Genomic DNA, 12,411 nt, shown 5'->3' with positions numbered 1-12,411 from the left:
CCAAAAAGCAGTCTGTTGCCTATCAAGTTAGTGGTGGTGCGTGTGTGTGTGTGTGTGCGCGCGTGTGTGTGTGTGCATGTGTGTGTGCGTGTGAGTGTGTGTGCGCGTCCGTGTGTGTGTGTGTGTGTGTGTGTGTGTGTGTGTGTGTGTGTGTGAGAGAGAGAGAGAGACACCAGGGACCATATTTTTCAGCCAACACTTACGATTCAGCAATCTCTTTACTGACAAACGGGGTTGCACTAACTGTGGGGTCAGGCTGCACGGGGAGGCCCCCCACTCTGCGGCTTACTCCTTGTGTGATCTTGAGCCAGTTTTTTGGCCATTTTGAGTCTCTTTTTCTTTGCTTTTTCTGTTTTTCTTTTCCTATTGAAAAAAGAAGCATAGTAATGCAATCTACTCAGTACAGTTGTTAGGAGATGTTTGAAAAATCACACACACAGAAAACACTTAGCAGAGAGCCTGTCTGATGTTAGAAACAATAATATGAATTAATAATAAATGTTTTCTGCTGTTGTTATTACTAGACAGTGTCACAAACACAGCAGAGCCCTGGCTCCGCGGCTGTTTCCTCACCCCCGCAAGCACCTAGTGAGTTAGGGCAGCAGAAGAGACTTGGCCCTGCTTTCTCTTGGCCAGAATCCAGACACAAGCATCCAAGGAGTCTCGCCTTTGCAATTTCTCATCCTCACTCCTGTGGTCTCTGTGACAAAGCTCTCCGGGACCACGGCGTGAACCGTCCTCCTGATGGTTTATTCTCCCATAATTAAATTAGCTTGTGCCAGGATACACTGTGAAATAGATAAGGTGAGGCCATAAAAACTCTTTACTGTCCGCTCGTGTAGAATCACAGCGTCATAATCTCAGAGCAGCAGATGCAGGGAAGGTGTTCGGGGAGAGCGCGGCTAAGTTATTCTGGCGATTAGACCGTGTCGTCGTTTGCTCACCAAACCTGCTCAGCTGGGCTGTGCTGTGCTTAGAGCAGAGTTTCTCAACCTCAGCACTATTGATTGACAGCTGGGGCCAGGTGATTCTTTGGGACGGAGGGGCGCTGTCCTGTGCGTTGAAGGATGTTTAGCAACATCCCAGCCTCTACTCACTAAATGTCAGTATCACCTCCACTTCGTCATGACAACAGCAATCTCCCCAGACACTGCCAATGTCTCCTGGAGAGCAAATCACCCCTGGTTGAGCACCACTGCCCTAGAGCACAGCTCGGAGGGGTGTTTGGGGCGGATGATTAACAGCAGGATGGGATGGGGACCCCTCCATGATACATACCGCTGAAGGGCTTTGTGTGCAGGGCTGAGCGGACAGATTTCCTGGCTCAGGAAAAGTTGCTTTCAACAGCTGGGACTCTGCAGGGATTTTATTAGTTCCAAGGCTAAAGATTCACTTTGCATTTCGACCCTTTCCAGAATTGTACATCTTCTTATAGCCATCCCGAGTGGACCCTAACCAGCCTTTCCAACAGGCTGTATCATCTCCTCTGGCCCTGCAGAGCGCTCATCTGTTACAGCACCATTCATCTCAGAAATAGTTTGTATCGAAATAGTTTCATGCGAGTTGGCCCCGTCTGAACTCGGCACACGGTGCTATGGGGAATACAGAGCACCACGCCGAACTGTTCTTGCCTGACGATCAAACCTGGGCGTGACGGCATTTCTAGATCTAACACCCAGTTTCAAGAAGTAGAGGGGATAAAAGAACAAATTAAATGACAATTCAAGGACACAACCAGACCAATCCAGGATGTGGATATTCTATGAGACAAATGACTTCGTATCTCAAAAAAATATTAATTTCACGAAAAGGGGGCAGATACCGTTAATAGAATACAAGAGACGTAAGAACATAACCAAATGGTATGCATGAACCCTGTCTGGATTCTGGTGGGATGAGATCAGTTACATAGAACAATGTCTTGGAGATGGCCAGAGACATTTTTTATGAGAAAGTTATTAATTTTGTTAGGTACGATGATGGCAAGATGACTATGTTTTTTAAAAGCTCTCCTCCTGCCCTTCAATCTGATATTTGATCAAACTCCGCTGGAGCCAGAAGGGAAGGGGTCCCTGAGTGGTTCTATTTCTAGAGGTCAGCCTCCTAAAGCATGGAGTAGAACAAAGAAAGGCAGGAAGTGGATTTAGGGCAGGGAATCTGCAAGTGGAGACCCTTCTTGCACACGAAGACCGTGCATCCAGACTGACAGTGATTAGATGTGGCAAAGCAGTCACTACCTTGCAAGATGCTGGGAATATTTTTCTGTGTCAGTCGCCCCTACAACAGTGGCCAGTTGGCCCTTCCCCCGTGGCGTGCTGGTGTATGTTTAACGGCTGGCTCTCTGGAGGGAAAAGGCATCAATTTGCGGTGCTTGCCAATTTCTGGGGTGTAAATACTCTCCCTATAGCTAATTTCAGGCTACCAATGTCTGTCACGGAACACAGACTTGAGAAGAGGTGTCCTGCAGCACTGCACTATGTAGCATTTCCTCCCTATAGACACACACGTAAACAACCTCAGAGCCCAGGTAATAGCAAACTGTAATAAGATAATTAGGAAGTGATGAGTTTTGAGTATTTATTACCTTTGTTTCTAATATGGATTATTCAATTTGTACACTGATACGATTTATACTTGAATAATTGCTGTGTTTAACCGCTAGCTTGCAAAACTCCTGAAAATGTAGCAGCCAGCACATCATAAATTAAATAAATTTATGCTGATCCGCCTGAAGTTTCCAAGAAGGAAGAGGACAGTAGGGGTGGGGAGGTAGGTGCAATTGGGAGTTCGTAGGAGCAAAGCTGTGAAAGCAAAACATTGGTGTTTGTTTTATGAATGGACATTCTTTGTGCCAAAGTTTGCACTAGAGGGAGTAGCTCATTGCCCGGGACCCGAAGAACAGGAAAAATAAATAAAATAAGATAATAGAGCTTGAAGCAGCGACAGGGTTTAGGAAATCCTACTTTTCTCTGTGCTCCAGCCCTCACTTCAGACAGATGTGTTTTCATCAGCGCCCAGATCAAAGCAAATTCAAGGCAGGGAAAGGTATTGGCCACAAGGGGTCAGTGTTTGATCAGCTGAACAGAAGAGGAAGGCGCCGCTCAATTGGGAAAGTAAGTGCTCGCAGCTGTTTTCACAGCCCACTTGGAACAGGTGAGGAGAGCTGGTTCCTGATGGACCAGCTGCAGCTGCTCATCTCGGCCAGCTGGAGAGCAGGGGACTCTGTAGGCAGGGAAAAGAGCTGGGTTCCAGTGGCTTCACACACCCACACACGCACGCACACACACACGCACACCCAGGTGCATGCATGCACATACATGCTCACACACACGCATGTACTCAGGACTTGGTTTAGGAAATTGCAGTGGTGACCATTGGAGCCTCTTTTGTGGCCTTGGAACCAGTCGGCCCCTCCCCATCTCCTGGGAGCTCCACGCCCTTCCACGTGGACAGCAAGTCTGCCCTGGCTGGTAGTCCAGGAAAGATCAAAGAGGGATGGCACAAATGGGCGGAGACTGGGTTCTAGCCTGGGAAAGACACTGTCCCCCACCCTGGGCCACTGGGCTGTCCCCTTCTCAGAAAGTTGCTGGTGGAATAAAATGACTGTGTTCACAAGGCACCTGGTGGCAGACGGGGAGATGGAAACCAGTGCACACTATTAAGAACAAAACACAAGGACAAGACTCTTCAATACTTTTCAATACTTTTACTACCCAGGGCCCTGCTGGTTACCTTCCCTCCCGTGTTTTCAAGAATTGTATATACAAAGCTGCATTTATATAAGGAAACTCTGCATATTTTAAATTATATGAATATCAGTGCTTGGCAGAGTGTGTATACACGCTAGCAGCAAGAGATATTCTTTTATGAGGCTTGTGAACAAATTTTTTATTTGTACTATCTATTTACTTCAATGTATATTTAAGAAAAGAAAGGTTTTTTAAAAAAAAATTATTATATAGAGAGTCATTTATAGTTGCTTTTTAAAATAACTCTTCTAGAGTAAAAAAAGAGTGGGGTAGCTAAATTAAAGAAAACAATTAAGTAAGTTATATTACAGAGAGTGTGGATAGGCCAACAATTTGCAAGCAGAACTTGAGTGACTGAGCCGGAGAAACCACGTGGATACTGGCCATTTATCTGACCTGCGAGAGCACCTCATCAGCCCACAATGCCCAGGGTGGCCACACTGACCGAATGAGATCACCAGAGCAGCAAGGACTCCTGTGCCATTTTAATTGTTCCTGGACACATGCTCGCTTTCTCTTAAGTGTTTTGAAATCCTCAAAGCCCGCATCCCTCTTCCTTCACAGGAAGCAGCTGCGTAGGGCCCCTGTCAGGTCAGCGGGTAGATGTGGATATACATTTCTGGGTCTTATTCTATCGGAAGGGCAAACACGGGTGTACTCTGCCTTCCTGTGTGGCATGTGCCGCTTGCAAAGGGCCAGACACTCCCCTTATCAGCCGCAGAAGCGTTTTGCATTCAGAACAGGAGGCTCCCCCGCCGCAGTGCCCAGAGCGAGGTTGGCGGAAAGCGCTGGACTGACAGGCTAAATGCAGCGGGACGTGACATCTGCTTGTTCGGGCTGTGATGATTCCGCGTCACTGCAGCCCCTCCTCCAAAGGGGCCGGGCCAGGAGTGGGTGGCTACGGTTACTGCTCGCTGCTTTATTTTCTTCTTAGCAACTGTATCAGTTTTGTAGCCCTGCTGTAACAGAGCACCGCACACTGAGGGGCTTCCAGCGGTCCCCAGCTTTTTGGCACCAGGGACTGGTTTTGTGGAAGACAATTTTTCTGTGGACCGTGGGGTGGAGGGGATGGTTTCAGGATGATTCAAGTGCATTACATTTATGGTGCACTTTATTTCTATTATTACTATGTTGTAACATATAACAAAATAATTATACAACTCATCACAATGCAGAATCTAATGTCACTGCTGATCTGACAGGAGGCGGAGCTCAGGTGGGGACGCCAGCAATGGGGAGCGGCTGTAAATACAGATGAAGCTGGCCCCCCGCTCACCTCCTGCTGTGCAGCCGGGTTCCTAACAGACCGTGGACCGGGGCTTGGGGACTAGAGGCTTAAACAACAGAAATTTCTCCTCTCACAGTTCTGGATGTTGGAAGTCCAAGATCAAGGTGTTGGCAGGGCTGGTTCCTTCTGGAGGCTGAGGGGCACTCGATCTGTCCCTGGCCTCTCTCCCTGGCTTGTACATGGACATCTTTGAGTTCACGGTGGCGTCCTCCCTGGGTGGTGTCTGTCTCCAATTTCCCCTTTCTGTAAAGACACCAGTCCTGTTGGATTAGGCCCCCCATAATGACCTCATTTTAACTCGATTACCTTGTAAAGACCTTGTCTCCATATAAAATCACATTCTGAGGTGCTGAGTGTTGGGGCTTCAACATAGGAATTGGAAGGAGAGGTGTTTCGCCCATAACAACAGCTAATTATAATTTTTCCTTTTAAACATAGTCTGAGGATGAGATTCAGCCCCAGAGCAGACAGCCCTACAGGGGCCAGAGACCGAGCGGCACCTACCCCCGCAATGCACACTCAACCCCCCGTTATACGCAGGCGCTCCGTACACCAGCAGGCCTGAGACGTTGTAGACAGAGCATTTCCCAAGGAGCTTACAGCTGACCCTGAGAAAGATGGCTTGCAGAATGGAAATTAGGCTTCCTGTGTTCAGAGTTTGTACTGAACATTGATTTTCCTTAAGGAACACTTGATCATCCCTGTTACACCCGAGCCAAGCACATTTAGAAAAGAGGGGACATTTTTTTTTTCATTGTTTTGTTTTTAACCACTGAAGACCTGAACAGGAGCGTCAACTACCCACGCACTGTGTGGTTGGCACGAGCCCTGCTCAGGCACCCCAGACAGGACCGGAAGCTGCACCAGGTCGGCCGCCGTGCCAGGAACAGTTGGTGCCCTGTACATACTGATGTGGGAGTGAAAAATGACAGTGTCATCGTTATTCGGGGCTCTGTCTGTGAGCTCGAAATCACCTCTAGCATTATTAGCAGAAGCAGCCTCACAAATTGGAAACCCCTAACTGAGGTCCCCCTGCATGCAGCAGATGGTGACAGAGAAACACACCTGCATCACCCTCCCAAGGGGTGTCTGCGCCCCGCCCACCCGCCTTCAAGCCTCCCCTCCCCGCAGCCACACTGAGAAAGGGCAGCCTCCTCTTGAAGCCAGGATTCCTCAAGGTTAACCTCCCCATCCCACTGGTGTCTGTTTGTTTAATGCTGACTCTGGTTGCAAAACTTCCGGTTTGGGGACCCGAACTCCTGCGATAACCAGGTCCTTGCAATAAGTAGGAAAACCATTGCTTTCATCAAAGAAAATGTCTAATTAACAAAATCAGCCTTTTAAACCCTATGCCTCAGTGGTTTATCCTCCCACCCCACGCAGAGGTGAAACCAACCAGTGCACCGCCGGTGGGAATCCCTCTGTCTGCACAGACTCTTAAGTGGAAAGGACAATTTGTAGCTTCAGCAAAATGTGGAATCTCGAGCAAATTCCACATGCAGCAAAAGCCAATTTCAAGCAAAGTCACATCGCATGAGGCATTTCCCGCAGCAGAGGTAGAGGGTGCCCCGGCTGTGAAGACTGACGGGGTGTTTCTTTTACCTGCTACAACAGTGGGGGCTTTTGCAGGCCACTGTGTCTTTAATCTTTGTCCCTCCAGCACCCTGGCCTCCTTGTGTTCCTGGCAGCAAGTGTGTTGAGTGTGTTTAGCAAATCATTTTAATGCAAGACTCAGAAGAAGTTCCTAAGGGAGAAGGTGGCTGGCATGGCTCATGTACTTTCGCTGCTGGGCAGGTTGATGCTAATTTGCATACCCTAATTTGGCAGGTGACGATGTGGTTTGTCACGACCTCCCACCCCCTTGGTTCCCTCCTGGTGACCATTTGGTCATCGTGTTTCTCAGCTGAGTCTGCCTGTTAACCATTCACAAGGATTTACCTCCTGCGCTCTGGCAGGTCAGCAGGAGAGGGGCGTGTGGGTGTGTGTGTAATTGTTAAGCTGTTACTTTCATAAGATATAACCTTGCATATAATTTAAGAAGTCAAATAGCCCTGCAGAATTCGTTGACCGAAAAACTATATCTGACATTCTGGAAGAGGCAAAATTGTAACGGGAGAGGACAGATCAGCGTTCGCCAGGAGTTAGGGTTGGGGGAGGGCGTGGCTATGGCCAGGAACAAAGAGGTGCTTTGTGGGGATGGAACAATGTCACATGGCGATCGTGGTGATGGTTGTTCCCTTCTGCACGTGTGACATAATTTCATAGAACTATACACAAAAAAAATTCATGTGAAAACAAATGAAATCTAAATAAGGTCTGTACCTGTCAATGGAAAAGAACCCAAACTCTGTATAACAATGGAAAGAGGATAATTCTGAGCTGAATATATGTGACCGTGGCCCAGAGAGCCATGCACAGGAAGCCTTGAGCAAGTGGTCTCGCTGTGGTTGGGTACAGCTTGGTTTCATACATTACAGGGAGACAGGAATTACACATAAAGTCATAAATCAATACATGGAAGGTGTACATCGGTTTGGCCCGAAAAGCCAGGACAACTCCAGGCAGGGGTGTTACAGGTTATAGGTGGGTGTGAAGATTCTTTGATTTGTGATTCGTTAAAGAAAGGAAGCTTTGTCTAAAGGCTTGGAATGATTTAAGTTAAGTTAAGGATGTCTGGGCCGGGCGCGGTGGCTCACGCCTGTAATCCTAGCTCTCTGGGAGGCCGAGGCGGGCGGATTGTTTGAGCTCAGGAGTTCGAAACTAGCCTGAGCAAGAGCGAGACCCCGTCTCTACTAAAAATAGAAAGAAATTAATCAGACAACTAAAAATATATAGAAAAATATTAGCCGGGCATGGTGGCGCATGCTTGTAGTCCCAGCTACTCGGGAGGCTGAGGCAGGAGGATCGCTTGAGCCCAGGAGTTTGAGGTTGCTGTGAGCTAGGCTGACGCCACAGCACTCTAGCCCAGGCAACAGAGTTAGACTCTGTCTCAAAAAAAAAAAAAGATAAGGATGTCTGTTAATCGGAGACAAGCCACCAGACATAGACTCAGACTCCAGTGAGCTGTTGAGTAAACTGATGACCTGCAGGTGTGGCTGGAGCTGTGTCCTGCATGGCCCTAGGCCTAGTAATGAGTCACAGAGGACATCTCCAAGAAGGGAGCCGGCATGACTGACCTCCCTTCCCATGGCCAGCAACTCAGCTTTAGGGTATTTTTGGGGTCCTCGTGGCCAAGAGGGGATCCATTCAGTCTACTGGGGGGCTTAAGATTTTATTTTAGTTCACATAATTGAGTTAATAGTATTATTCAATATCAATTTCCTGACTTTGGCAGTGAGCCATGATTGTGTACGACATTATCATTTGCAGGAAGCTGGGTGAAAGGTACATGGGAAGCTCATATTTTACTTATTTATTTTTTTGCAACTTCTCGTTACTCTCAAATCGTTAAACTGTCTAAAAATACAAGGTTATTTAAAATAATCCTGTAGTACTCTGCCCCCTGTTGCTGTCTTTCTCCGTGCATGGAGGCAAAATCCTGTCCTCGTCTGCTATTTACATCCATATCATAAAGTAGCACATTGATGTTGATATTTCTTAATGTTTTTTTTGAGTTTTAGGCAATATCTATAAGTTTCCCACTATGGAGAATCAGGATATGTCTCTCTTTTCTCCCCCACTAAGTGCCCTCCTTTTTATCTGTGTACCCTTCCAGGATAGTAATATTGGGTCTAGATTTGTACAGAGTGCTTAAAATATAAATACATATGCTAATTACGGTAAAACCCAGTATTAAATTATGATTATTTTTCCTTTTCTGCATAATGAGTTATTATCTTCAGAATTAAAACCAATTTGGTTTTATTCTTTTCTTGATTTTCTGTGGATTTAGCTCATATTTATTTCCAGATTCTCCACTAGTTGTCTGAATGTCCTCACAAAACAGTCATTCATTTCACATTTATTAGCAAAATTTCAGTTTTCTGGAGACTTCTTTGCCAGAATTCTTATGCCTCATGCTCTATTGCTATCCTGAGACTTCTATTCACATCAACCGTGGTTCCTTTCCCCTGGACTGGACCTCTGTTCCCCTTATCTCATGTCTTCTTCCTGGGTTTCTGTTCTGCTTTGATGGAGCACATCCTTAAGTAGTTTCTCAAGCATGGGTGGAAGGGGTGGATTATTTTAGAACTCACACGTGTGGAAACATTGAATTCATAATTACACCAGATACAGTATTCTAGGTTGGAAATCATTTCACCTTAGAATATTCAGGATGTTTTTCATTGTCTTTGAGTTTCCAAAGTGACAGTTATGAATTCTGAATCCATTCTGATTGCTTGATAGTTTTTTCTTCTCTGGAGGATTTTAGAACTCACTTCGATGTACCCAGTGTTCTGAAATGTGTCAATCATGTGGTTCGGTGTAAGTCTGTTCTCATTTATTGTGTTGATCTCGTAGTGGGCTCTTCCAATCTGAAAACTCATATCCTTTCACTTGGGGAAATTTTCTTGAATTAGTTCATTAATGATTCCACCTCTTTCTTTTCTCTGTTTTTTTTTCCTCTTAGTTACATGTTGAACCTCAAAGTCATTCTCTGAGTTTATCTTTTATCCTATCTTCTACTTCTGTCTTTTCTATTCTTCCTAGAAGATTTCCTCAAGTTTATCCATCGACCATTCCTCCGACTTTCCATTTCTGCTGTAAGATTTTTAATTTTCAAGGGCTTATTTTTCTCCCTCCTGGGTGTTCATTTACATATATATATATATATATATATAGGGTCACGTAGTCCCTCTGTGTTCAGTACGGTACCCCAATTCTCAACTCCCCCTGATGCCCGGTGCCAGGGATGGAGTCCTGGAAATCAAAGTACATCTGCACCTGGCTGCTTCGTAAACAGGCTTCTAGCTAAGCATCTGTACTTGAGTCCTCATCCACTCCCACTTGTAGAGGTGGCTGGTACCCCAATCCCAGAGTCGGGGGCATTTGTTCTCAGCTTCTCTCACAGACAGCTGACGACTTTCGGTGTTCTGCTAACTCGTGTCACCTGCTAACTCGTGTCACCCACTGTGCATCTGCTTTCCAGCTTCCAGGGTCTGCTCCTCTCCCCATGAGGGGTTTGTGCCTTTGAAGTCGGTTTTCCTTTACTCTCCTGTAGGCGGGATTCGGGAAGACAGTATAGGTAGATGTCTATGCTCAATCTGTCATTTCTCTCATCGGTTTATCGATGAGAAAACTGAAGTTTAGAAAGGCTGAGTGGTCTTTGACTTAATTCGCCTTTGGAGTGTGTGCCAGGTGAGTTACATTAAGCAGGTGGGGGCATCCCTGGAGCAATTTAACATTAGCTAACATTTATTAAGTGTGTATCATGTGCCTGATACTGTTCCAATCTCTTTATATCCATTACGACAGCTCTATAATGGAGGCTATTACTGTCATTACAGTGGCGGGAAGTGGGGCACAGAGAAATTAAAGTTTGCCCAACGTCGCACAGCTGAGAAAGTGGTGAAACTAGGGTATAAACCTAGACCCGAGTTTGTCTCCCTTAGCACTAGGACACTTTGGACTGGCCCGTTCTGTGTGGTGGGGGCTGTTTAGCCACATCCAGAGCCACTGTCCACTGGATGACAGCACTCCACACTCCGTTGTGACAAACAAAAGTGCCTCCAGACATTGCCAGACGTCCCCCGCAGGGCACAGATGCCCCCGGTGGAGAACAGCTAACCTAGGCAGGCAGAGCGCGTGGCCTCAGCCACTTTGTTGTGCGACCTCTTGGTCTGGGGACTGTCCCGGGGGCCCCTTGTTCTCGCCCTCTGACCGGGACAGCAAGTTTGGTGGCAAATCCCACTCCCATCCGCCCCGGTGTCGGCATTGCCACCCTCCGGTGCGCCTTGTTCGCCCGTCACCAGATATGACAAAAGTGCAAAAGCGAAAAAGCAAGTAACGGAGGTAGCTTGGCGGAGCTCGGGCACGTGGGGAAGGCCGAGTCGCTAACCCTGTGGCTCTCTCTCGCCCGTCTTCATCCCCGCAGAGCCAAGGTGAAGAAGGGCGTGAACATTCTGAGCGCTCAGACCAGCGAGCCGCGGCAGTGGGGCGTCCAGCAGGAGCTGGGCAGCGGCGGGAAGCACGTCACCGCCACCGTGGCCTGCCAGCGCCTGGGGCCGAGCGCGCGCAACAGGTAAGTGGGCCTGTCCCCCGGCACCTGCGGCTGCGGGGCCCGTCACTGCCTAAGAGGCTGCACTTAGACTCACACTAATCGCCGCGTAGCGGAGCTGTTAAACCCACAGCCTGGAAATCTGGAGGCTCTTGCCCCAGGGGCGGTCCCATCTGGCCACGCACAGCAGGGCAGGGCGGTCCCGTGGTCACGGGCTCTGGGGCAGTGTGACGTCACCTCTGCTCTGCCAAGGCTCGTGTGTTCTCTGCAGCTGAGTTTATTTACCGGGGGCTTTGCCCTCCATAGATAATGGGAAGAAACTTTGTTACAAAGCGCTCATGTTTGCATAAAGGGCTAGGTTTGGTTGTCAGTGAGAAGAAATTTGAAGAAAGGAGGTGAGAGACGGGGTGATAATGGGTTAGGGTTAAGGTCAGAAACGTGCTATGTGAGAGTCCCTATGGACATCCTGGATGATTATTTGAAATGATTGTTTTCTGGTTATAAAGGCAATCTACACTCATTTTAGAATACTTGGAAAACAGTTACATGAAGGGGAAAAACTTAGATCATATACCAGTGTCCTTACGACTCAAAGGTAACCCATGGCAAACATATCGGTTTATTTCATTTCAGGATTTTATGCATATGGAATACTGATATATAATGAATATAGTAAATAAATGTATAGTAGATCATTTATTTTACAAATTTGGTATTGTCACATACATCCAGATTTCTAGGACTCTTTTATTTTCACTTATATTGGAAACAGTTTCTCTTGACATTGAATATTCCCAAAAACATTTTAATAACTTTATAACATTCCATCAGGTGGATTGAGCACAATATAAATAGCCATATCTGTATTTTTGAACGTTTAGGCTGCTCCCAAGTTATATTCGTACAGATAATACAACAGTAAACCACCTTCCACATCAATCTTTGCCCACTTCTTTTATTCCTTAGGGTAACTTCTGAGAATGAAAAAGCAAAATTATTTTCCAGGGCTCTTGGTATATTCTGTCAGTGTGTTTTCCTGAAGGGATTAGTATTAAGGGAAGAAACGTTCCATTTGTTGGACACATTTTCTTCAGCAAATGCTACAAGGCTGCCATGAAAAATTCTGCGAATTCTCTTCTCTGTTTAGAAATACCCTGTTCTTTTGCCCAGAGAACCCCCTTTTCAGTCCTTCCTTCAATACGTAACCAAAAAAAAAA

At 46.7% G+C, this 12,411-nt stretch overlaps 1 protein-coding gene across 1 annotated transcript in view; it reads left to right on the top strand.

Annotated features, from left to right (window-relative positions):
* TMEM132C (transmembrane protein 132C) overlaps positions 1-12,411 on the top strand; it is a 157,031-nt gene that overhangs the window by 60,260 nt on the left and 84,360 nt on the right. The window contains exon 3 of the mRNA XM_012663444.1: positions 11,072-11,218. Within this exon, the coding sequence (XP_012518898.1) occupies positions 11,072-11,218 (147 nt within the window). The remainder of the gene's footprint in view (positions 1-11,071; positions 11,219-12,411) is intronic.

Source organism: Propithecus coquereli, unplaced genomic scaffold, assembly GCF_000956105.1.
Source record: "Propithecus coquereli isolate 6110/MARCELLA unplaced genomic scaffold, Pcoq_1.0 Scaffold81, whole genome shotgun sequence".
In the NCBI taxonomy this organism is placed as follows: domain Eukaryota; kingdom Metazoa; phylum Chordata; class Mammalia; order Primates; family Indriidae; genus Propithecus; species Propithecus coquereli.
Note: the sequence above shows the minus strand (reverse complement) of the source record. Positions and strands in the feature narration are given on the sequence as shown.